The sequence below is a fragment of the Coregonus lavaretus genome (genome assembly GCF_964263955.1).
Source record: "Coregonus lavaretus genome assembly, chromosome: 38".
Classification (NCBI taxonomy): domain Eukaryota; kingdom Metazoa; phylum Chordata; class Actinopteri; order Salmoniformes; family Salmonidae; genus Coregonus; species Coregonus lavaretus.
Genome location: NC_140025.1, coordinates 27,745,899 through 27,771,534, shown reverse-complemented (window position 1 = coordinate 27,771,534; position 25,636 = coordinate 27,745,899). Strand labels below are relative to the sequence as shown.

Here is a 25,636-nt window from a genome sequence, read left to right as displayed (position 1 = left end):
TTACCTCCACTTGCCAGTGGTGTTGTCCTTAGACAAACCCTTATTACCTAACACATAGAGATGCATGTTAGACTTCCCAGTATCTTTTGCTTTGATGTACTGAGCCCTCCTTCCTTCAGCAGTCACTTTAATAGCAGGATGGGCAGTCTGGACATCAATAGTGATGTTCTCTAAAGGAAGAGAATATGATTTAATTCATTCACAAATATATTTTTTGGGGGGGTATTTTATTAGGATCACCATTAGCAGTTGTGAAAGTCGCAGCTACTATTCCTGGGGTCCACACAGAACATGAAACATGACACAATACAGAACATTAATAGACAAGAACAGCTCAAGGACAGAACTACAGTTGAAGTCAGAAGTTTACATACATCTTAGCCAAATACATTTAAACTCAGTTTTTCACAATTCCTGACATTTAATCCTAGTAAAAATTCCCTGTCTTAGGTCAGTTAGGATCACCACTTTATTTTATTTTAAGAATGTGAAATGTAATAATAATAAATAATAATAAATAATAATAAATAATAATAATAATAATAAGAGAGAATTATTTATTTCAGCTTTTTATTTATTTCATCACATTCCCAGTGGGTCAGAAGTTTACATACACTCAATTAGTATTTGGTAGCATTGCCTTTAAATTGTTTAACTTGGGTCAAACGTTTCGGGTAGCCTTCCACAAGCTTCCCACAATAAGTTGGGTGAATTTTGGCCCATTCTTCCTGACAGAGCTGGTGTAACTGAGTCAGGTTTGTAGGCCTCCTTGCTCGCACACGCTTTTTCAGTTCTGCCCACAAATTTTCTATAGGATTGAGGTCAGGGCTTTGTGATGGCCACTCCTTCCTCATGATGCCATCTATTTTGTGAAGTGCACCAGTCCCTCCTGCAGCAAAGCACTCCCACAGCATGATGCTGCCACCCCTGTGCTTCACGGTTGGGATGGTGTACTTCGGCTTGCAAGTACCCCCTTTTTCCTCCAAACATAACGATGGTCATTATGGCCAAATAGTTCTATTTTTGTTTAATCAGACCAGAGGACATTTCTCCAAAAAGTACAATCTTTGTCCCCATGTGCAGTGGCTTTTTTATGGTGGTTTTGGAGCAGTGTCTTCTTCCTTGCTGAGCGGCCTTTCAGGTTATGTTGATATAGGACTCGTTTTACTGTGGATATAGATACTTTTGTACCTGTTTCCTCCAGCATCTTCACAAGGTCCTTTGCTGTTGTTCTGGGATTGATTTGCACTTTTCGCACCAAAGTACGTTCATCTCTAGGAGACAGAACGCGTCTCCTTCCTGAGCGGTATGACGGCTGCGTGTTCCCATGGTGTTTATACTTGCGTACTATTGTTTGTACAGATGAACGTGGTACCTTCAGGCATTTGGAAATTGCTCCCAAGGATGAACCAGACTTGTGTAGGTGTAAAAAAAAAATTCTGCGGTCTTGGCTGATTTCTTTTGATTTTCCCATGATGTCAAGCAAAGAGGCACTGAGTTTGAAGGTAGGCCTTGAAATACATCCACAGGTACACCTCCAATTGACTCAAATGATGTCAATTAGCCTATCAGAAGCTTCTAAAGCCATGACATAATTTTCTGAAATATTTCAAGCTGTTTAAAGGCACAGTCAACTTAGTGTATGTAAACTTTTGACGAACTGGAATTGTGATACAGTGAATTATAAGTGAAATAATCTGCCTGTAAACAATTGTTGGAAAAATTACTTGTGTCATGCAGAAAGTAGATGTCCTAACCAACTTGCCAAAACTATAGTTTGTTAACAAGAAATGTGTGGAGTGGTTGAAAAACAAGTTTTAATGACTCCAACCTACGTGTATGTAAACTTCCGACTTCAACTGTACATACATTAAAAAAAACGGCACACATGTTGAGATTTAGATGTGCGTTTCCCCCATTAATATGTAAAGAGCATTGAGCACCTAGGTGGAAAAGTGCAATATAAATCCAATCTATTAGTAGTAGTAGTAGTAGTAGTAATTGTAGTAGTAGTTTAATATAAGTAATGTAATCTAGGCCTATACAATAATTATGTTAAACACAACATAAACATTCAATAATCTTGCCATGGATTGTTTTTCCTACCTTTGAATTCTTTCACCTGCCAATCTGCATAAAACAAATACCAAGTAAATAGAAAACACAGAGCCTACAATTTAAATTGTGTGGAAAATATATGTATTTTTTAGGGCCTTCCTCTGACACAGCCTGGTATAGAGGTCCTGGATGGCAGGAAGCTTGGCCCCAGTGATGTACTGGGCCATACGCACTACCGCAGCCCAATCCACAGCCCACCAATGAGTAACTCCCCAAACAATTCTGAATGTACATACAATTTTCACATGTTCCACCGCAGAACTGTCATAAACAAATCTCACAAGCATCAGACACTGCAAGCTCCCAGCGACTATAATCAAACCTAACACAATATCTGCCACTTAATTTCCAGCAATATTGCTCCTTGTCTGTCTATGTGGTGCGCACATTGGTCCATCACTCCTTGTGTAGCCAGTTGATGTGATACCCTTGTGGGTTCAATTAAATGTTAACTCCAAATAGGCTTAACTGGCAGAAGTATACAATGAGTAAGTGTATCATTTGTATCTATTATTTTCAATGAAATGAGCTGCAGCAGTACAGAACCATCTCTAGAACAGCACACTAGATGGCACATTCCTCACAGGCTAGACTAGATGCACAATTAAAGAGGAATTACAACAACAACAAAAAACTTTACAAAATTGTCTTCAGATGTGATTTAAGCATTGATATGGACTCAGAACATGTACTTTCAATGTTTCTCCATGAACAATTGTAATTTTGAGAGTAAAAAAATAAATAATCTAAAACTAGGAGAAATAAAACATTTGGGAAAATATAAAACAGAATTTGGATAAAAAATCTCTGATTTTATTGGGCCCCCCTTAGAGTTGTTTATTAACCATTATTTTACCAGGTATATTGACAGAAAATATAGTGCACTACTTTCTCTTGTCCACTAAGGACCTGGGGAAGAGTTACAGGGGAGAGGAGAAGAATGTGCCTTTTTGAAAGCTAGAAAAAAAAGTAGCTCGCGACCTTTCATTTAAAAAAAAGTAGCTTTCATGCTAGAGAAGTTGGAGACCCCCTGCCATACAGAGTTGAAATATCTAGCCTTCAGAGCTGTAACATTTTGACACTTTGGCTTTGGTCGATGTCCACACCATAAAAATCTGTCAGTTTAAGCTAACAATATGTTTTTTTGCATTGGAATCATCTCAATCCACCGCATCTGCCTATGTTGCACTTCTGCATCTGTGTGAAAGGTGACAGAGCAGTGTTTGTCAGACCATGAGACATCCTGAAAATCGGTCTTCTCACAAAATCTTCTGTAGCGTCCAAACGGTTTGGCCTACGGTTTGACTCTCACGAACAGGATGGTGTTAAAACAACTGTTTCCTGATCTTTCTTATATCTCTCAGATATAGGACAGACACTTCAAAACAAACTTCCTTTAGATTTTTTGGGGGGAACTATCTGTTGTTACATGTAGTGAATCTGTTATTTAACGCATTTGAATGGGCTTATAGCAGTAAGGACAAAAATAATTTTTTGTCAAATATTTTTTTTTTTTTTTAAATATATACTTCATGGGGTATTAAAATTCCAAATCAAATAGCAAAATGATCCTTGGTATGACTTTCTTAAAACAATTCCATATAGCTTAGTAGTACCCCCCCTTACGGGTTAAAGGCAAGTACAAACACATACTAGTTAACTAAAGTAGGCTAGTCATCACTCCTGCTCAAGAGTCTACACATTCTGTAGGACTCCAACAAGGGGTTCCGGAAGTGGATTCTCAATCCTCGTAACAAGTGGTGATATTAAATATTAGCGATAGCGTTATTACTGTGCAACGTAGATGTTCTATTGTCTGCTGAGATTGCAAAACAATTTGTATGTTGATGTAGTGCCCATCGGTTATGAATGTTTCAAACCTCTGTTGAGAAGTTGTGTTTTTACCGTCAGTTTCTGGTTTCAAAGAGCACAAAAAACAACACTTATCATGAGCCTTAGCGTTTATGTCTTCACTGAAATTGCCCCTAGGTCTATACTAACTAGTCTAATGCGACCAACAAGTTACCATGGAACTACTGCGAGCGTTTGGAGTTATATTTTGAAGCCAGAGGAGGAGTCACTCGTATTTCACTGTTAGTTTTACACAAATAATTGTACATTTTCAGTTAATAGAACTGAAGATTGTTTATTTTTTATTAAAAGTACTGATAATGTTGGGTGTACTGTTGCTTGCATATGTATACAACCTCCATTGACACCACCATACACATTCCTCCTACATATAACCATTAACTTCTGGTGTAGCAAGTATTTCAAATTACAACCCAACAACTGAAACCAGACTGTGGCCCTTCTCTTCTCCATAGGATACCTGATGTCTAGCAATAACATGTTCTGACAGAATGTAAACGTTCTGCCTTCCCCTCTCTCCCTCAGTAACATGAATAAGGATATTTCATATTTCAAGTTTAGAAGTCAGAACCCATCATCACAATGAACATTTTACATCAATTTGTATTTTATCATTGCAAGTAATGTAATTACCAGATGTGTAGAGTACGTCTTGTCCATGTCTGATCTCTGTCCCCTCTTTGTTTCTCCACGTGAGAGTAGGTTGTGGTGATCAGCCCACTGATGAACAGGTAACGTTCACCTGACCTACACCTCCTCTTGCTTCATCAACAGAGAAAACTGGGATATCACCTAATACTAATGGAGGAGAAACCACAACCATCAGGACAGCTGATCGAATGAGTTCAACAGTATATATGGCAAGTAATCAGTGGAGAAAAATGAAAAGTCAAATTCTACAAAAGGTGTGAGACCAGGTTGCTTGTTACAATGTAATTACAAAGGTTATGATCATTTACATTGCAAGTTAGGACAACTCACGACAAAGGTTAGGAGAATTTACATTGCAGGCAGGAGTGGCACCACAGTTGTTTTCCTGATTTAGTAACCTAACCAGGTAAAACGCCGGACCTTATATGCAGGGTTTTCAAAACTCGGTCCTGGGGACCCCAAGGGACCTTTTGGTTTTTGTCGTAGCCCTACGAAGCTGATTCAAATAAGCAACTTATCAAGCTTTGATTATTTGAAATCAACTGTGTAGTGCTAGGGCAAAAACCAAAACGTGCACCCCTTGGGGACCCCATGACCGAGTTTGGGAAACAATGTTATACTGTATAATGTGATTATGTTGTAAAAAGGTTTAATATGGGCTATGGTGGGACCAGATTTTTTCTAATCAGGTCACATGGTTCAAACCCTGTCAAACTGCAGAAACCTTGTACTTGTTCATATTAATTATATTTTAAAGAAGGACTAGGGGTGTTTCCTATACACAGCAACATGATTGGACAATAAAACTCACAGGGCTGAGTTTGCTTCATGCAGGTTTGCATTGAGTAGTCTTGCCCTATGCAATTGTAGGTCTAATAAAACATTTACTCACAGTCTGTCATCTTGTGTTTATTGATTAATTCCAGTTAATAATTATGCAATTGTAGGTCTAATAAAACATTTACTCACAGTCTGTCATCTTGTGTTTATTGATTAATTCCAGTTAATAATTATGGTAGCCTAGTCAGCCCATGTTTGAATATATGTTTGAATATAAACCAAATGTTATCCAATTCACATTTTCTCACAAACAAATAGGTTAACACTACACAACGTTACTGCTTCGTTTACCATGGCCAGTAGGACAGGGGCATAGTAGGCTAGACTATATGCAGCTGCTGTTAGTAGCCTACAGTTGATTAGACTGAAAATATGTCGTTTCCATGCAATACAGCAGATCAGATCGCTAATGTTGTAGGTGTGTAGGCTGCTACGTTTATGTAATGTTTTTGCTTGTGTTTGTCGAGAGTGATGTGGTATCACACAAGCATCAGTTGTCAGAGCAGCTTACCGATCACTGCACCTGTACACAGCCCATCTGTAATTAGCCCACCCATCTACCTCATCCCCATATTGTTATTTATTTTGCTCATTTGCACCCCAGTATCTCTATTTGCACATCATCTTCTGCACATCTATCATTCCAGTGTTCATACTAAATTGTAATTATTTTGCACTATGGCCTATTTATTGCCTTACTTCCATAATTTACTACATTTGCACACACTGTATATAGATTTTATATTGTGTTATTGACTGTACGTTGTGTTTATCCCATATGTAACACTGTGTTGTTGTTTTTAATCGCACTGATTTGCTTTATCTTGGCCAGGTCGCAGTTGTAAATGAGAACTTGTTCTCAACTGGCTTACCTGGTTAAATAAACGTGAAATAAAATAAAATAAAATAAATAAAACACTTGCTAAATAAATACTGGAGGAAAGTGGAGAGCGCGCCTTGAGCTTTGTGCGTGGTTAACCCAACCTTCGATATCCGTCAATCTGACACGCAAAGAGGATGCAGCTGCACTCTGATATGAAGGACAGAAATTGTGCACGAGTTGACAAATCATGAGGCAAATCTGAAGGGAAAAAAACAATTTGCCCCTCTAACACACGTCGATATTTTAAATCAAAAGTGATTGAAAAGTGCTGTGGCAAATGCCGCCACGTCATACGTTTTCCGGCAGCCCTGAATGCAGGTTAAGAGAACTAACGACAATTGTTAAAATAATGTACATAGAAGGCTAGGAATAGGATTACGGGGAGGGTTAGACAGAATCTGACTTTCTTATTTATTCTCTCTAGTCAGAACGGTACAATGCCAGAATGTGGACAGCCAGAGCCCGGTGGCTCGGTATATGGCTGGGAAAGCGTGCCTCAATCCAGGGATAGAATATGTCACTGTACTCCGAATTATCCAGAAATTATGAAGGGATAGGAGATTGGAATACTACTAGTTAATTAAAACTGCCGTTTTCGTGAAATCTGAAACACTTGAAGCTGGGATGTCCCTCCTACCATTTCATTCACTCTTCCGACTGTCCCATCAACTCCTGGTTGACCAATACATCACAGCCACTAATGCCATTGTAGCGCAGCAGGAGAATAGGTTTCGTAGCTGTATCACATTTCTCGCGTCGGCTCCACGGTGTCCTGATCACAGCATCCTGCAGTTAAGACCTTACAGGGAAGATGTAATTACAGCGACCTTAAGGTCTGAATATTTAGCCTAGGGGAAGGATTATCTAAAATGCTACAGTTGTCCCTGATGCGACTCGTACACGCAACCTTCGGATTGCTAGACGGTCGCGGTATATGCCCACCAATCCTCCCCGACAAACCTACCTACCAGGGGCGGCCTGTTCAATAGGGCGATATGGGCGACGCACTGCCAAACGGGAAAAGGAAGGGATTTTTTTTCTAATCAATTATATCACGGCAACAGTAGTTATCAGTGTTGTAATCTATACGTCTGATCTGCCACAGTGCCACACTGCCACTAAATGTCGAATCAGGCTAAAGTCGTGCTTCAAATGGCTCCCCCCCCTTTTGGGGCGATTTCAGTCAGGTTGAAAATCGCCCAGAAGTCTGTCATAGACTCCCATGTAAAATCTATTTTTTTCAAATTTCAGAGCCTTCAATACAATCTCAATGGGTGTCTGTGGGCTTGCACTTACGCGCTTTCGTCATACGTTACGTAACCATGAACGTAACTGAGAAAAGAGTGGATTGTTTGAAAGAAGTTCCTTTTTGTCGGCGAACAAATGAAGATAAATTGGCAACGAAACAATTAGGACCTCCCAGACCAAATTTAATAATTCAACAGGTTTCTACTAAAGGCGGAAAGTCCTACACCCGAGGATTTTCCAAAAATTGGTACGAACGAAAAAAGACATTGCCACTCACTCAACTGGATGACGAGGGATACAGGCTAGCTGTCCGCCGCCACAACGATGAGGTTAGTGTTGATAATCACAAGTTTACTGGAGAACCAACTGAGACCAAGTAGAGACTTTGGACAGGGTGGATATGGTGTAATAAAGGCAGTTTATTCAGAGGTAAATATATCTGGAATCGCGTTCACGGACCCGTTCGTCAAACTCTTAGGGAGCTATAAATTAAGCCCCATTACTTACCATATCAGATAAGAGAAATTGCTGCAGCTACATATATTTTACATCCTGGCCCTACATAGTTCACTATTTGCATCACTTACCAAAATATTACATGTGGTCATATATGCTTGGAAAGTGGAGATGCCATAGAACGTCAAAAAAGTAAACATTGCTGGAGACACATTGCCGTTTTGGAGAAGACATCGCGTTTGCTAGCGAAGAGATTTGTTGTGGCAAATGAACTTGGGCTGGGAATTGCCAGGAACCTCACGATAAGATATATGCATCAGCATTGCGAGTCTCATGATTCTATACGTATTGCGATTCGATACTGTGATTTTATTGCGCACCATATGTCTGTTGCAGAGGGATCAGAAAGCCATGAGAACGAGTTTTGATCAGTCATGGAAATAAAAGTGCTGAAAACAAATTGGCTCCCAATGTGAAAAGATTGAGAACAAGCTATGAAGGAACAATAATGGTGTTTTGGTGCAGGTACAGCCAACTAGCGCTAAAATATTGCGATATTGTCAATACAGTATATCGTAAAGTATCACTATGTAACTCGATTTCTTTCACCCCAATCCCTCAAATTAACGGTAAATAACTGAATTGTTTGCCCCACATTTAGCTAAGATGATTAGCTAGCCAGCTAAAATGTTTTATTTAGTTAGCAGTCGCATCTACAATAGTTTACTGTCAATAACATGTCTCCAAAAATGACGTGGTGTCTCCAATTGTGTTGACATTTTACAATTGCAATGCGCATCCATGAGTATCCACTTTCTGTAGCTCAGCTGGTAGAGCATGGTGCTTGTAACGCCAAGGTAGTGGGTTCGATCCCCGGGACCACCCATACACAAAAATGTATGCACGCATGACTGTAAGTCGCTTTGGATAAAAGCGTCTGCTAAATGGCATATTATTATTATTATTATTATTATTATCTGAAGAGAGCCCCGAAACATTGTGTGCAGACATTTTATGCAATAAATGAAGTAGGTTCAATCTAGTAGTTCTGATCTTCTGATTGGTCCTGATGAGTTGGGCGAGGTCCCCTCCAGGCTACTGTCACTGTTGCATTGGCTCTGAGTCGGGTTCTCTGTCTTCAAATGTTCAGCCTAAGAGAGGGGATTTTTGTGTGTGTGTGTGTGTGTGTGTGTTTAACAGTGATGATGTGTGTGTGTGTGTGTGTTTAACAGTGATGATGTGTGTGTGTGTGTGATTGTGTGTGTGTGTGTGTGTGTCCTCAGAGCAAGAACTCGTGAGTTGGAAGAACTGAGAGGCCTATGGCGTGGGTGTTGTCCTTGGCCACCTGCTGACAAGGCTGACAAGATAGGACCCTTTTGTCCATTGTTATTGGATAGGAACAGAACTTATAACCAGCTCCTGACCTAAATAGATCTTAGCACAACATTTTACTCAACATATCATATTCCATATTCACTATAACAAATATATTTACTACGACATTAGCAAGAACCGCCACATCCTCAGCCGGCTAATCCAGTGTGTGAAGTTTTGCGGAGTGTTTGAGTTAGCTTTGCGAGGCAAAGATGAAACTGAGGGCTCCACCAACCCTGGTAAGCCAACACTTTTGAGATCAGTCAATAAATGCTTCTGGTATTGACTTATATGCTGCCCCTGTCTTCATGTTGTTGCTGGACATATCTTTTTTTAAATGTGTGTAGGTCACCTAAATCATCAGAAAAATTGCCCCTCCTGAGAATTTTTTCAGGAGCCGCCACTGCTACCTACCTACTGTTGTTCCTGTCTTAAATAGCGTAACCAGCCCAAGCAGGTCATTCGTGTTCAGGTTGACACTAAATAATAATATATCCCAAAAATAAAGAAAAGGGCATGCCATACTAAACATGTATCAAACAAACGTGGGAAGACTGCCCAGTCCGAGATGACACTTCTTACTTTGCAATCAATTGCCAATCAACACCTGTAAATCATTACTCACTTATCAACCCTTGCTGGCGCTTCAAGCAACTCGCCCCAGGCAGCTGCACCCTACGAATAGGATGTGGTAGTGTACTGTCTAGCTATGACCTGTAACACTTGCTACCTCCATTCAGTGCATTTGTAACCCACTGTAGTTTAACAAATTGATGTCAAAATAGGAATTCCCATAAATAAATATTCTATAAAGTCGAATCCTGCTATTGGTTGCTGCATCTAATGGGTCATTTTCAGCAGATTGGTGTTATTGGAAACAAATGCTGTTCTGAGGGCATGCATGATTGTGGCTAGATGTTTGAGTCGCGTCTTGGAAAGTGTTAGCGTTTTAGCTAACCCTAACCCTTTTTCTAACCTTGACCTAATTCTCATAACCTGGCATGTTAATTATCCTGACCTGCTGTGTAAGTTCTCCTAACCTGCTACGAAAAGTCACTTCAGTGGCACTCCATCTAGTTCAAACTGGTAGGCCTGCCCGCTGAATAGCGGGACTTTCCAATAACGCGATACACCTCATTCTCCCATCATGTTCATCCATGCAGCCAATATACAATGGGCAATTAAAGAAAGACAGCAATTAATTAAAAGTGAACGTTGGACCTACAGACAGTGAAGCAGTTTGATTACTTTAGTACTAAAATATTTCCTCCAAAAAAGACAGCCACACTGACAGCCATGTAGAAAAATATAATACAATTACAATTGAAATCTGTGTTGCTGGTTTATAAATTATATGATTCATGCAGTATGAGGCAATAACTTATTTTGTAAATAATAAATAAATCACCAATCCTTTGAACATTTCTACATATTACAAATACTATTTAAGTAAGGGGAAGAGTGGAGAGACACAGAAAAGTATTTGTATACTGGAAAGGATAGTCATCTAAAAAGCATTTGTACCTGAGTGCATTGTCTCTCTCCTTCAGTTTTTCTGCGATTGTAAACTCAAAATACGCTTTCGGTTTGAAATCTTCGGATAATGCTCTAGATTCATGACCATCGTACATATCACAGTTTACTATATTTGTATTTTACGAATAATAACAGAATAGTGAGAAGGATAACTGCCTTCTCCCTCTCGTCTACGACCTCTCTCTTTCTCATTGTCAGTAATTTCACTTTCTCCCCTCAAGTAAATGACAAATGTTTTGGTTGTTTGTACTTTTACCCCTTTTTCGTGATATCCAATTGGTAGTTACAGTCTTGTCCCATCGCTGCAACTCCCCTACAGACTCGGGAGAGGCAAAGGTCGAGAGCCATGCGTCCTCCAAAAAACGACCCTACCAAGCCGCACTGCTTCTTGACACACTGCTCGCTTAACCCGGAAGCCAGCTGCACCAATGTGTCGGAGGAAACCCCTTCCAACTGACGACCGAAGTCAGCTTGCAGGCGCCCGGCCCGCCACAAGGAGTTGCTAGAGCGCGATGGGACAAGGACATCCCGGCCGGCCAAACCTGGCCGGCTGTGACAAAGCCTGGGATCGAAGCTGGGGCTGTAGTGACGCCTCAAGTACTGCGATGCAGTGCCTTAGACCTCATCGCCACTCGGGAGGCCTAGTAAATTACACTTCTGACTTATTCATTAACCAAACACAAACTGCATATCCTTGTTAGTTTGCTTTTACAGTACAGCACATGATGTGCACATCAACTGGAACTATTCATAGAATGTATGATTATTATCTTGCTACTGAAGTGGCTGGGGGATTCAAGCCATTGGCCCAGGAACATGAGCCAGAAGGGAATGGGGCCACCGACCATCTTCTTTTCATGTAAATGAGTCAGAAGAAGAGTCCATTACACACACACACACACACACACACACACACACACACACACACACACTGAATTTGTCATGTTTAATTTAGAAAGTGAGGACTAGAAGGTGGAGATTTCTTAAACCCTGCATTCCAATAGTGGAAAAATACGAAGAGATGCAGTCTCCTATGGAAGCCTTTTCATATTGTGTGTCATCATGGTCCACACTGTACGGTGCATTAAAAGACCACTGAGTAGAGGTAGTGTACTGGAATACAAAATAGCCTGATATGACAGCTGACCTGTTTGAGTCCATGATGGTCAATATTTTATAGCCTTTTACCCTCAATGTGAATTAAGTTAGTTCTGGTTTCCATAAACTGATTACATTTATTTAATATCAGGATATATTATGTCAACATTGAATACAGAATTCAGAATGTTTTGGATATTTATTACAGAAGATCTCACTACAGGTAGAGAACTATAAATCATTTTCAAAAAATGTGTACTTCAAATTATTATTTTTTTAAAGAAGGAAAGAAAAACATTCAATATTCATGCCATTTTGAAACTGAATAACATTTCAAGTTCAACCTACATTTCAAGTATAAAATGTATGTTTTTGTATTCTCTGAGAGTGTCTAAGAGTGTTATAATAGGCTTTTATATCAACTCTGTGCGTCTAAAACAAAATCCATTATTGTGGCATGTCTTAACCTTTCTCATCTAGAGTCATTTAACTGTTAAGGAGAATTCGTCACGTAACCCAGGGCTGAATACAGCTAAGAATGTGCTAGATGACACAACGTTAAAAAAACTGTGGAGATGTGCCTTTGATTCAGCATCATAAAAGGAAAGCATCTGTCTGTCACAATCTAAGAACACTCCCAGTGTTGTAAGAATTGCTTTTCCAGATACTGGCATTTGAGGGTCACCAGGGACATAATAACCTTTTCCTTTTTCATATGTAAAAACCCAGAAACCGTTCTCAGGGGTTAAGGGGACAACAGCCCTTGACTGAGTGGCTTCGTATGTGGCTACACCAACATACCATGACTGTTTCTCTTTGTTAAAAATATTATCTTCCCTCAACCTCACTTCCCAGTATAACTGTCCACAGTTGAATTTGTCCTCACTAATGACATAAGGAGCTGTGGACACATCAGCTACTTTTGATTTCTTACAACGGATCTTCTTCCTATCTTGAGACACATGCAGATCCAGGTCAGAAGGTTTTGGCTCCAGAGTGATGTCCACTAAGAGAAAATAAGAGGATTTAATTGTTGTCCTTAAATTATATGTATTGCTCATGTTATGCTACATTGAGCTTACCAAACATTAGGAACACCTTTCTAATATTGAGTTACACACCCCCAGAAACGTTGCCGTTCTTGACACAAACCAGTGCACCTACTACCATACCCCGTTCAAAGGCACATAAATCTTGTGTCTTGCCCATTCACCCTCTGAATGGCACACATACACAATCCATGTATCAATTGTCTAAAGGCTTAAAAATACTTATTTAACTGTCTCCTCCCTTTCATCCACCCTGATTGAAGTGTATTTAACAAGTGACATCAATAAGGGATCATAGCTTTCACCTGGATTCACCTGGTCAGTCTATGTCATGGAAAGAGCAGGCGTTCTCAATGTTTTGTATACTCAGTGCATATATAACTGTTGTGTAGTGATATTGTGTTTGATACGTGTTTGTGTCCTACCTTTCAATCTTTTCACTTCACCCCATGCTGCAATTGAATGGTTTGAGATTTTATTGACAGATTAAAAAATGAATTGGCATGCACAATCTTGTTTTCCTGCGAGTGTTGTTCAATATACAAATAAGCAATTCTGAATGATTGTGCATATGAGGTGAAAAAGTGCATTTTCTAAAGATAATAATATTAATATATAATATAATAATAGATAGAATCTCATTTTACCTTTTGGGACTGATTCCATATCAGTTTGTGTAGCACTTTCTAGACAGAGTGAAACATATGATTGATTTTATTGGGATGTACAAAGTTGTTTTTCCTAGGAGTGTTCAGTTAATGCTCATAAACAATTATCTGAATGATTGTGCATGCATGTTGAATTAGTACATTTTCAAAAGACTAGAGAAATAAAATTGTTTGTAAAAATACATTTACCTTTTAGGACACATTCTGTCTGTGTAGCTTTTTCTGTGTCAGTTTGCATGACACCTTCTGCCAAGAGTGAAACATATTAATTTTTTGTTAGAACTTTTTTATTTTACATTTAAAAAATATATATATTTCCATTTATTACTTTCCAACCCCAACAACCCTTTCCCTAATTGGAGTAAACTAGTGAACAACAATGCTTAGGCCTCTACTTCCAGCTGATACATACTATATACATTTTATGGACACAGTCAATTTTACAATGATTCTATTTTGTTTGTTTTTACTCCTGAACTTCCTCTACCCTCAACCTCTCCGATCATTTTCATGATGTCCATCCGGTTTGCTTCTATATGCCATATCTTTCTAACTGTGCTCTTTCACAAAAGCTCTCAACCTATGACCTATATACTTATTATGGATACAGTATGCTTTACATTAGTTATCTTGTTGTTATTAGTTGTTGTTAGTCCCATCCTTCAGCTCCATTCAACACCTCCCATCTATCTCTTAACTCTTCAATTTGCCATATATTTTTCAACTGTACTGTGATATTTCACAAAAGTTCAGAACCCTTCTATTCTCATTGTTTCTACAGATTGTAAATTGAAAAAAACATTTTTTCTAAAAGTATTATTATATTATTGATCGATTGACTATGACTTTTCAGATCAACCAGTAGTGCTATTGCAGGGTTAGCCCCAGGAAAATATTGCAATCCTTCAGCCATTCCTGGACCTGTGACCAAAAACAAGCTAAAAATGGACAGTACCAAAACAAATGATCTAATGATTCTGTCTCTTCGCAGCAAAATCTGCAGAGCTGGGAAGATTGTATCCCCCATATAAATAACATTCTATTGGTAGCAAGAATTTTGTATAATCATTTAAATTGAAATATTATACGTTTTGAATCCCGCATCGTTTTGCATATCAGTTCATAAACACTATGCCATGGAATCGGTACGTCAAAAATCTCTTCTCAACTATTTTGCTATCTATGTGGGAAGGCTGACAATCCTTTCGTCCTTAAATGAAACTGGTATACTTTTTTATTTATCAAAAATGTATTTAACCAATTATGTTCTTTAATGCAGGGCTGACAGACAAGTTCCTTACTTTTTCCCCCTTCCACTTTCCTCTTCCATTTTTGCGGTAATGCTGCAATTATTTGGTTGTAATTTTGGGTAGAGCAGATATTTCCATATGTTTTTGTTAGCTGCATGTGCGACATAACTCCACCAGTCCTACCTATGATATAATTTACGAAGATTATACCTTTTTTTTTGTATAATAATGTTTTTTTATCAATTAGTATATTTGAGTTTAACCACAATATTTGTTGCATTATTTGTTCTGTCATTTCTGGAGGATTAAATTGAAATTGCAACCAACTTTCTATGGCTTGTTTTAGAAATAGTGATATTTGGGAGATTATTTCCTTTTCAAATAACTTAAAGTGAGAGGTTGTAATCTGAATAAAGGGAAAAGGCCATTCTTGAACATGGGGTGAGACAATATTACTAATTTGCTAGAGAACCAGTTTGCATTTAAGTGTAACTTTTATATGACTGAAGCTTTTACTGATAGGTCTAATGCTTTAATATTTAATAATTGATGTCCTCCGAATTCATATTCATTATATAAATAGGGCCGTTTAATTTTGTCTGGCTTGCCGTTCCAAATAAAATGGAATATTATTTTCTCATATAATAAAAAAAAACTGTTCTCTAGGCTTAGGCAAGACCATAAGCAAATAGGTCAACTGGGATAATACTAAAGAGTTAATCAGGGTGATTTTTCCACAAATAGACAGATATTTACCTTTCCATGGTAGCAAGATCTTATCTATTTTTGCTCACTTTCTATTAAAATTTATTGGAGTGAGATCATTTATTTAATTTGGGATATGTATTCCGAGTATATCCACATCACCATCAGACCATTTTATTGGTAAACTACATGGTAATGTAAATTTTTCATTTTTTAGTGATCCAATATGTAATACAGTACATTTATCATTATTTGGTTGTAATCCAGAGGTTAGAAAATGTATCTAGATCCTCTATGAGGCTGTGGAGGGATTCAAGTTGTGGATTTAAAATAAAACATGAATCATCAGTGTACAATGACACATATGATTATTAATATCATTGATTATATAAAAACATTTAAATAATTGATTATTAAAGGGTTACCTTTGCAAGGTTTAATAGAAATTAGTTTCAACACTATTTACCTTCAAGAAGAGCTGCTTCTTCTATTTAATGAAGTTGGTCAAAGAAAACAAAATTAGACAAAATTACAAGTCAATATGATGTGTAAAAATACAACAAATAGACTTGCGGGAAAAATTTAATTCTTACCTGCTGGCCTTTCATTAGGCTCTGTTTTATCTGAAATGCAATGACACTAATATCAAGATGTGAAAATGTGAAAACATGTACAGTATACTATTAGTTACTCTGCTCTGTACTCATAGCTTGGCTATGATCAGGGAAATGAGCGAGGAGCGAGGAGCACCCCGAAGAGCAGAGCCTATATGCGATGAGCAAACATACAACAAATAAAATGTCACCCAAGTATCTGAGTTCTCATGTCACACATTTGTATCATGGCTGGAGTTCATTTACACAAATGTGCACATCTCAAATGTGCACACCTTTAAATCTTGGGAGTACAAAATGTTTCCTCACATGCGTAGACTGATGTAAAGTATTGGGACAGTGACACTTTTTGGGGTGTTTTGGCTCTGACATCATAAAACAAAAGATACAAATAACATACCCCCAAGACATGCATTTTATGGGGGTATGATATTTGTGCGTCTGTAACTTTCTCACTCATTATTATTGATGATTAATTCAGGATTATCCGTAATCATGGTATTATCCACATGATTGTAGAAGTGTTTAGAAACATATGATATTCTTATTTACAATAAAAGTGACTCCAAAATGACACAAACATTATTTACCATTTATTTCAATTGTGCACAAAATAATCTGAAACACAACCAAAACAAACAGCTAATGCATCCAGCAAATGTGTAAAGTCACAAGCTTGATGTAGTCATTGTGTGCTATGAATATGGGACCAAATACTTACATTTTTACTACTTTAATACACAGACAGTTTAAGTGAATTTGTCCCAATTCTGTTGGTCCACTAAAAGGGGGGGACTATGTACAAGAAGTGCTGTAACTTCTAAATGGTTTACCCGATGTGGATGAAAATACCCTCAAATCAAAGCTGACAGTCTGCACTTTAATCACATATTAATTGTATAATTTCAAATTCAAAGTACTGGAGTACAGATTTGATTTTAGATTTTAACGACAGATATGTACCATCTTGTTTTCCTGTGAGTGGTGTTCAATATACTAATAAGCAATTCTGAATGATTGTGCATATGAGGTGAAAAAGTGCATTTTCTAAAGATAATAATATTCATATATAATATAATAATAGATAATTGATAGAATTTCATTTTACCTCTTGGGACTGATTCCATATCAGTTTGCATAGCACTTTCTAGGCAGATTAAAGCTGACAGTCTGCACTTTAAACTCATGGTCTTTGTATCATTTCAAATCCAAAGTGCTGGAGTACAGAGCCAAAACACACACAAAAATGTCACTGTCCCAATACCTTTGGAGCTCACTGTATTTGATAATAGTGTTGGTTAAAGAGATAGTTCACCCAAATTACAACATTACATATTTGTTTCATGTGAACAAGGACAGAGTGAAATCCATGCTTTGATTTTTCCACTTTCACTGCTTACTGACACATTCTCCAAATAAAACCAATGTAGGTCAAATGTACCCAACATTAACATGTTTTCAATTTCATGCCCAAATCATCCAAGTAATCAGTCTGACTTGATTTGAAGTTGGTTTGTGATGACTTGGCCATGGAACTTAATAATATAATCTTGTTAAAATACCTGTTTTTTTGTTCCAGAAGAAGAGCCCAATTAGGGTAGAGATGACAAAAATATTGATGACCAGTAATGTGATGAAGCCCCCAAGGCTCCAATGTCCTGTAGAAGGAAGAAAAACCACTTAAGCTTTAATAGAACATTAATCTGTAGTTGAGAGTAGCAGCCATTTACCATTGATTATCAGTTCATGAATTGCCATGATATTTAGTAAACTATATATTTTTTAACCAATAAGGCACTCAAATCCTGATAAATTGAGTCCTTAGTTAGTGCCTAATTCATAGTAATAATAAGAGGGATTTCTGATGCTGAAAACTTGGGATAACATCATATTAACCTGTCACCTCCTACATTTTTGGTGCCCCATATATATTTTTTGCCACTAAATAGAATAATACGTGCCCTGTACACTCTCAAGTCAAACAACAGATGTACCACACATATGACAAATTGAATGTGTGATACTGTACCTTGCTTTTCATTTTAGGCAGGGGTGAAAGTAGATGTCATTTCTTGCCGGAACAGGACCACCAACATCTTTTATGGGCCTAATTGGTAAAGATTTTTCTTTTTTCTTTTTAAATGTATTACATACCGGACCGGCTTATTTTCTCTGATTATAGGTCCCTTGTCTATCGTACCCTTCATCAATTAAAATACAGTATTTAGATATGTCATACCAATGGGTTTTGATTTGTATACTGCTATGGGTATAAGTAAACTTGAACTTGAATTTACATCATGTGTAACTGAGTGAACTGACTGAAATAGTTCAATATTGAGATATTAAATGTTAAAGGTATTGATAACCATTTCTGAAATGCTCACCCTCCATTGGAGCTCTGGGTATTATTCTTCCCTCCCTCTTCTCTTCCTCAGACAGAGAGACTGTACAGGAGAGCCAATCGGAGTCTGAGGGAGAATACAGCAGCCAACCACTGACACTCACTAAGCCCTGAGGATCTGATGCAGAATGAAATACACATTCATAGATACATGTGCACAAACACAAACATACAGTCGTAGATAGCCTTCTTCAGATGGATTTTGCCTCTGTAGTGATTCTACAAGTAATTACCCGAGATGTTGTGTACTTCTTGTCCATTTCTGATCTCTGTCCCCTCTTTGTTTTTCCACGTGAGTGTAGGTTGTGGTGACCAGCCCTCTGATGAACAGGTAACGTTCACCAGACCTCCTCCTCCTCTTGCTTCAGCTACAGAGAGAACTGGGATACCACCTAATACTAGTGAACATATAAAGGGTGAGTGTGAGGGCATGTTACAACCATGAAAATATTATACAAGGCATATGTTCTGTGAACCTGTCCCCAGCCACTGGGTCACTACCTAATACTAATGGAAATAGAAAATGGGAGAGGGTGGGGGCAGGCTATGACTATGTAGACAAACATTTGAAGAAATCACATTTTCCCGTGGATTATCATACGGACATCATAAAACAAGAGATACAAGAGTATTTCTGCTACAATATTGTGAATATTACGCAGGGTTGGGGTCAATTTCATTAAAATTTCAGTCAATTCAGGAAGTACACTGAACTTCCAATTCTCTTCAATTAGGAACATTTGGAATTGGAATTTGGTTTACTTTCTGAATTTACTGGAATTGAAACGGAACTGAACCAAACCCTGGTATTATGGTAGTTTTGTGGACCTAAAATGTCATCCCATGTTGAAGGGATAGATCACCCAAATTACAAAATTACACATTGGTTTCCTTACCCTGAAATCTGTCTATTGACAAGTTAAGACAGCAATCCATGCTTCGGTTTTGTTTACCTGGCCACTGTCACCAAATGCAAACTATTTAGCAAGTATGGCCTATTAACCAATGCAAGTGAAGGAAACCAATCTGTAATTTTATAATTTGGGTGAACTATCTATTAAGTAAGCACTGTCCCCAGTCCCTTACCATTCACTGTGAGGAGTACAATGGCCTTGTCGTACCACTGTTCACTGCTAACATAGCACACATACTCCCCCCTGTCTTCTAGAGTGACCCTCTCCAGTCTCAGGGACACATTCCCTCTCTCCAGCCCCCCAGTTAGAGACATCCTGCCCCTGTACCGGGGGTCCACAGACGTCTCCTGGATCTTGTGATCTTTGTACAACAAGGCAGGTTTGTTGAAATCACCGGACCGGTACCAGCGCACCTCCAATGGCTCCGCATTGAAGAGAGGTGAAAGTTCACAAGGTAAAGAAACGGAGGAGTTCAACCAGGTCAAGATTGGACCATGTGGGACCGACAAGATGAAGTCCGCTGGGGGAGAGCGAGAGAGAGAGAGAGAGAGAGAGAGAGAGAGAGAGACTAATACATGTTTTCTTACTCAAAGAAATTGAAGGATAATATTATTTATTTATACATTTGAGACAGTTATATAGAGAAAATAGGATTTTTTGCAGATAACTAATAGCATATGCTCACCAGGACTTTGGGCTGTGATGTGAACGGTGAGAGCTGCCAGTATCATCACCCTCAGAGACACACCTGTGTTGAGATCAGTGTGATGACATTATCATCATAACAGGGTATGCTGAAGTAAGGAGTGGAGTAAGGAATCATGTCATCTCTATTTGTGGAATTTCTATCTGCAATGTTTAGTATGTTGCACCCTGAAAGCTAAAACTGTTGGTTCAGCCAAACAATCATATTCATCCAGCCATTGTGCAGCAAAGACACCAATTAACATACAGTATAGATCATGTGATGCTGAACTTTGGACCTTCAGTTCAGAACTTGTGACAGTGTCAATAAATTGTACTACTGCTACTGTATCTTGTAAAGGGAATTTACAAAAATATATACACAATGGAAGATATTGTAGAGAAATAAATAGAGCCTTCACTGATCCTGCTTGGATGAATGCTCGAGTAAATGCTGATTAACCCTCCTTAAGAATTATTCTAATACTACAGTAGGAAGTTGAGCCTTTTTTTGTAAAAATAAAAATAAGTCAAGCAATAGAATATCAAAACATGTCTTTGTAAATAAGATTAAACCAAGGGGAGGAGAGGAGGAAAGGGATAGTGAAGTACAGAGATACATGCTTCAGAGAAAGGTAGTAGTGGTGAAATTCATTTCTACCTGAATGCATCCTTCTTCTTCAATTTCAAGTTGTTGTAACATACATTTCCAGGTGTTGCAACATCAAACCTCTGCGGCTTTGGAATTCTCTGATACTCCTATAGATTCATGACCAGCTGACATATTACACTGTATTTGAATTCTACTTTGTAGGAGATAATGAAGATAGAACAGTTTATCCACTCCCATCTATCCACTCCCTCTCTTTATTGTATTGTCTTAACATAGAGTCATGTGACAGGGCTATGACTTTGAATTGATCATAGAAACACTATGTTGTTTTTAAAAACAAAAAGTAACACCTACTTCTTAGGTTGTTCTTCAAGTGTACTTATATGAGGAATAGTGAACTACACTCTTAGGAAAAAAGGTGCCATCTAGAACCTACAAGGGTTCTTCCGCTGTGCCCATAGGAGAACACTTTGAATAACCTGTTTTGCTCCCAAGTAGAACCCTTTTGGTTCCAGGTAGAACCCTTTACACAGATGGTTTTACACGGAACCCAAAATAGTTCTACCTGGAACCAAAAAGGGGTCTACCTGGAACCAGAAAGGATTATCCTATGGGGACAGCTGAAGAACCCTTTTGGAACCCTTTTTTCTAAGAGTGTACCTGAGGAATTCCACATGGAAGAGCTCACTCATTGATACCCAATCACAAATGTAACCCAAGCACCTGTACAGTCTATCAACTTGCGGAGCGCTCACCTACCAGAGAGCAAGGGGGACCTAGAAACCGCTCAAATCTCCAAGAGTACATAGGGATAGGGGCTAGCCTAGGGGTTGATTTGGAATTGGGCAAATTGTGACGGCCCTGAATTTGTATGAACCGTCTCAGTGCTTCTCCTGCCGACGTTGCGCTTCCCATTTAATTCCCTATTACATAGCCAGCATCCGCTGAGCAAAAGAGGGTTGCGACAACATCGACCGATGAGCGCCTAGGGTTGAGCGACTTTGATCAATGGAAAGTGCAAACAAGCTGTATCTTTGTTTTTTGGCGGATTTGGCACAACTGCACTGTGACTAGGGTCGGCATGGCGGATAGTTCAGATGCTAGCATTAGGGCAATTGATATTGATATTGATAATGATGATAAAAAGAGTGATGATCAGCTATTTACACCTGTTGCAAATAGGAGGAACAGGAGTAAGAGAAATCGCAATGAGGGTGATGGAGGGATGAATACTGCTGGAGAAACAATGTGTAGTGTTGAGAGTAGACCTGTAAAGTGCAGGACCTCTAGACAAAGAGGTTGGAGTAGAAAGTTCTAAAGTTATGTTAGTGTTTCCAGAACCAGCAAGTAAGTACTTCCATCCTTTGCGTTTGACAAAAGCAATTAGGGAAGAGATTGGGGTGATTAAAGATGCCAAACCGATGGGTTATGGGAAGGTCCTGATCTTTGCAAATAGTACAATTCAGCAGGAAAAAGTATTGAAATTGAACTCACTAAATGGGGGTCGGGTGAAATGTCACATTCCCGGTGCTATGTCTAAACTGAGAGGAGTAATTGCTGGGATGCCATTGGAAATTACAATGGAAGAAGTGAAGGCTTCCCTTAAAGGAGGAAAGTTATTGACTCGAAAAGGATGAAAAGCAAGAAGAGTGACAGTGGAGTGGACACTACAACTGTATTGTTACACTACAACTGTATTGTTACGATTTGAGGGGAATCTGCCCAATAGGGTGCAGCTAGGATCACTCAGTTATCCGGTTAGAGAGTATGTGCCGCCTCCACTTCGGTGCTTTAATTGCCAGCGGATGGGGCATGTTGCTATGTAAAATGAGATGTGCAAAGTGTGGTGGGGATCACGAGTATGGGAAATGTGGGCCTGATGCTAAAGTTAAATGTTGTAACTGTGACGGAGAACATAGTGCAGCATATGGAGGATGTGAAGTACAACAGAAAGCCAAGCGGAGAGGTACAAAACTACAAACAATGTATCCTATGCTGAGGCTGTTCAGAAAGTGAATAACAAACCTAGTGTTCAAAATACTCATGATACAACATATTGGCAGATAGTGGCCGCTTCGAGGATGCCAGCGGAACCTCAGCCCATTGTTAATGTGATATGCGAGCATAAATGCTCGATTACAGAGAAAACCATGGTAGTAGGTCGTGTAGACTTCTTGGGCTTCATGTGTAGGGCAATCAATATGATTGCTCCACATAAGAGCAGGACTGCACAAATAAAATAAGTAGTGAAGGCAGCCAAAGACATTCTAGGGATTTCTGAAGTTACGGTAGAAATTATACATTGAATGCTGAACCAAAATTCTAATGATGATCAGGATAAGAAATAGTATTATGGTGTTCCTTACTGTTCAATGGAATGCTAGGAGTTTGATAGCCAATGGGCAAGAATTTAAGAAGTTTATACATGATTTAGATGTTTTACCAGACGTGGTGTGTATACAAGAAACATGGCTTGAACCTCAATTGGATTATATTATTCCTGGTTTTATCTCTGTGAGAAGTGATAGAATAGAGGGTTCGGGTGGTGTGTGTGCTACATTTATCAAAGAAGGTGTAACACATATGTCAGAATGGTGTGTGTAGATGAGGAAGGAATCAAGCGCAGGAAACCAGGAGGACTGTAACAGAACTTTAGTCAAGTCTGACACGACCATAAACGTCAACCCAACCGGGTGGCGCAAACAGATTACGCACGAAACACTGTGCGGAGAAAACAAGAAAAAGCGCACGCAGTGCGAACTCTCGTAACACATACGAGCGACTCAAAATATATCGAGCAACAGCTGACAACAAGACAATCACGCATAACACCTGACCCAAACACACGAACTAAATAAGGGAACAATTAAGACACAAATAAGGGACAGGTGTTATGAACAGACAAAACCAAAAGAACATGAAACATAGAACGGTGGCAGCTAGTACTCCGGAGACGACGACCGCCGAAGCCTGCCCGAACAAGGAAGAGGAGCAGCCTCGGCCGAAACCGTGACAGTACCCCCCCCCTTGACGCGCGGCTCCAGCCGTGCGCCGACCCGGAGCTCGGGGACGACCCGGACGACGCGGAGCAGGGCGCGCAGGATGACCCCGATGGAAATCGGTCAGTAGGGACTGGTCTAAGACGTCCCTCCTTGGCACCCAGCACCGCTCCTCCGGGCCGTACCCCTCCCACTCCACGAGATATTGAAGACCCCCCCATCCGGCGTCTAGAATCCAGGATGGACCTCACGGTGTACGCCGGAGCCCCCTCGATGTCCAACGGGGGCGGAGGAGTCTCCTCAATCTCAAAGTCCTGGAGTGGACCAGCTACCACCGGCCTGAGGAGAGACACATGGAACGAGGGGTTAATATTTTTGTAATCAACAGGTAGTTCTAACCTATAACTCACCTCGTTCAATCTCCTCAGGACTTTAAATGGCCCCACAAACCGCCGACCCAGCTTCCGGCAGGGCAGGCGGAGGGGCAGGTTTCTGGTTGAGAGCCAGACTCGATCTCCAGGTGCGTACACTGGCCCCTCACTGCGGTGTAGGTCGGCGCTCGTCTTCTGTCGACGTATGGCACGCTGCAGATGGACGTGTGCAGCGTCCCACGTCTCCTCCGAGCGCCGCACCCACTCATCCACAGCGGGGGCCTCGATCTGGCTCTCATGCCATGGTGCCAGAACCGGCTGGTACCCTAACACACACTGAAAAGGGGTTAGTTGGGTGGAGGAGTGGCGAAGAGAGTTCTGTGCCATCTCGGCCCAGGGCACATATCTCGCCCACTCCTCCGGCCGGCCCTGACAGTATGACCTCAGAAACCTACCCACATCCTGGTTGACACGTTCAACCTGCCCATTACTCTCCGGGTGGTACCCCGAGGTAAGGCTTACCGAAACCCCCAACCGTTCCATAAATGCTCTCCACACTCTAGAGGTGAACTGGGGGCCTCGGTCAGACACTATATCCTCGGGTACCCCGTAATGCCGGAAGACATGGGTGAACAGAGCCTCAGCGGTCTGTAGGGCAGTGGGTAGACCCGGCATGGGAAGGAGACGACAGGCCTTAGAGAACCGATCCACAACGACCAGGATGGTAGTATTCCCCTGTGAGGGGGGGAGGTCGGTAACAAAATCCACCGAGAGGTGGGACCAGGGTCGTTGTGGAATAGGCAGGGGTTGTAACTTACCCCTGGGCAAATGTCTGGGCGCCTTACACTGGGCACACACCGAACAGGAGGAGACATAAATCCTCACATCCCTAGCTAATGTTGGCCACCAGTACTTCGTGCTAAGGCAGTGCACTGTCCGGCCGATACCCGGATGGCCAGAGGAGGGGGACGTATGAGCCCAACAAATGAGGCGATCGCGTACCTCGAGCGGAACGTACGTCCGACCCACAGGACACTGTGGAGGACTTGGGTCGGTGCGTAACGCCCGCTCGATCTCACCATCAACCTCCCACACCACCGGAGCAACCAGACAAGACTCCGGTAGTATGGGCGTGGACTCAACTGACCTCTCCTCTGCGTCATACCGCCGAGACAGAGCATCTGCCTTCCCGTTCTGGGACCCAGGGATGTATGTGATCTTAAACACAAACCGGGCTAGGAACATAGTCCAGCGAGCCTGGCGAGGATTCAGTCTCCTAGCTGCCCGGA

At 40.1% G+C, this 25,636-nt stretch overlaps 1 protein-coding gene across 1 annotated transcript; it reads right to left on the bottom strand.

Annotated features, from left to right (window-relative positions):
• On the bottom strand, nt 1-24,041 carry LOC311112111 (butyrophilin subfamily 3 member A2-like; the record flags this gene model as incomplete). The annotated part of the gene is made up of 12 exons (XM_084155088.1): nt 20,366-24,041; nt 19,853-20,200; nt 19,000-19,164; nt 18,750-18,884; nt 17,925-18,020; nt 16,342-16,371; nt 16,215-16,235; nt 13,983-14,039; nt 13,773-13,811; nt 13,551-13,577; nt 12,963-13,082; nt 1-170 (listed from the first exon to the last, which is right to left on the bottom strand). The coding sequence occupies exons 1-12, from the start codon at nt 20,409-20,411 to the stop codon at nt 1-3; spliced, it is 1,254 nt and encodes a 417-aa protein (XP_084011214.1). The 5' UTR covers nt 20,412-24,041.
• Between the last annotated feature and the right edge of the window lie 1,595 nt (nt 24,042-25,636).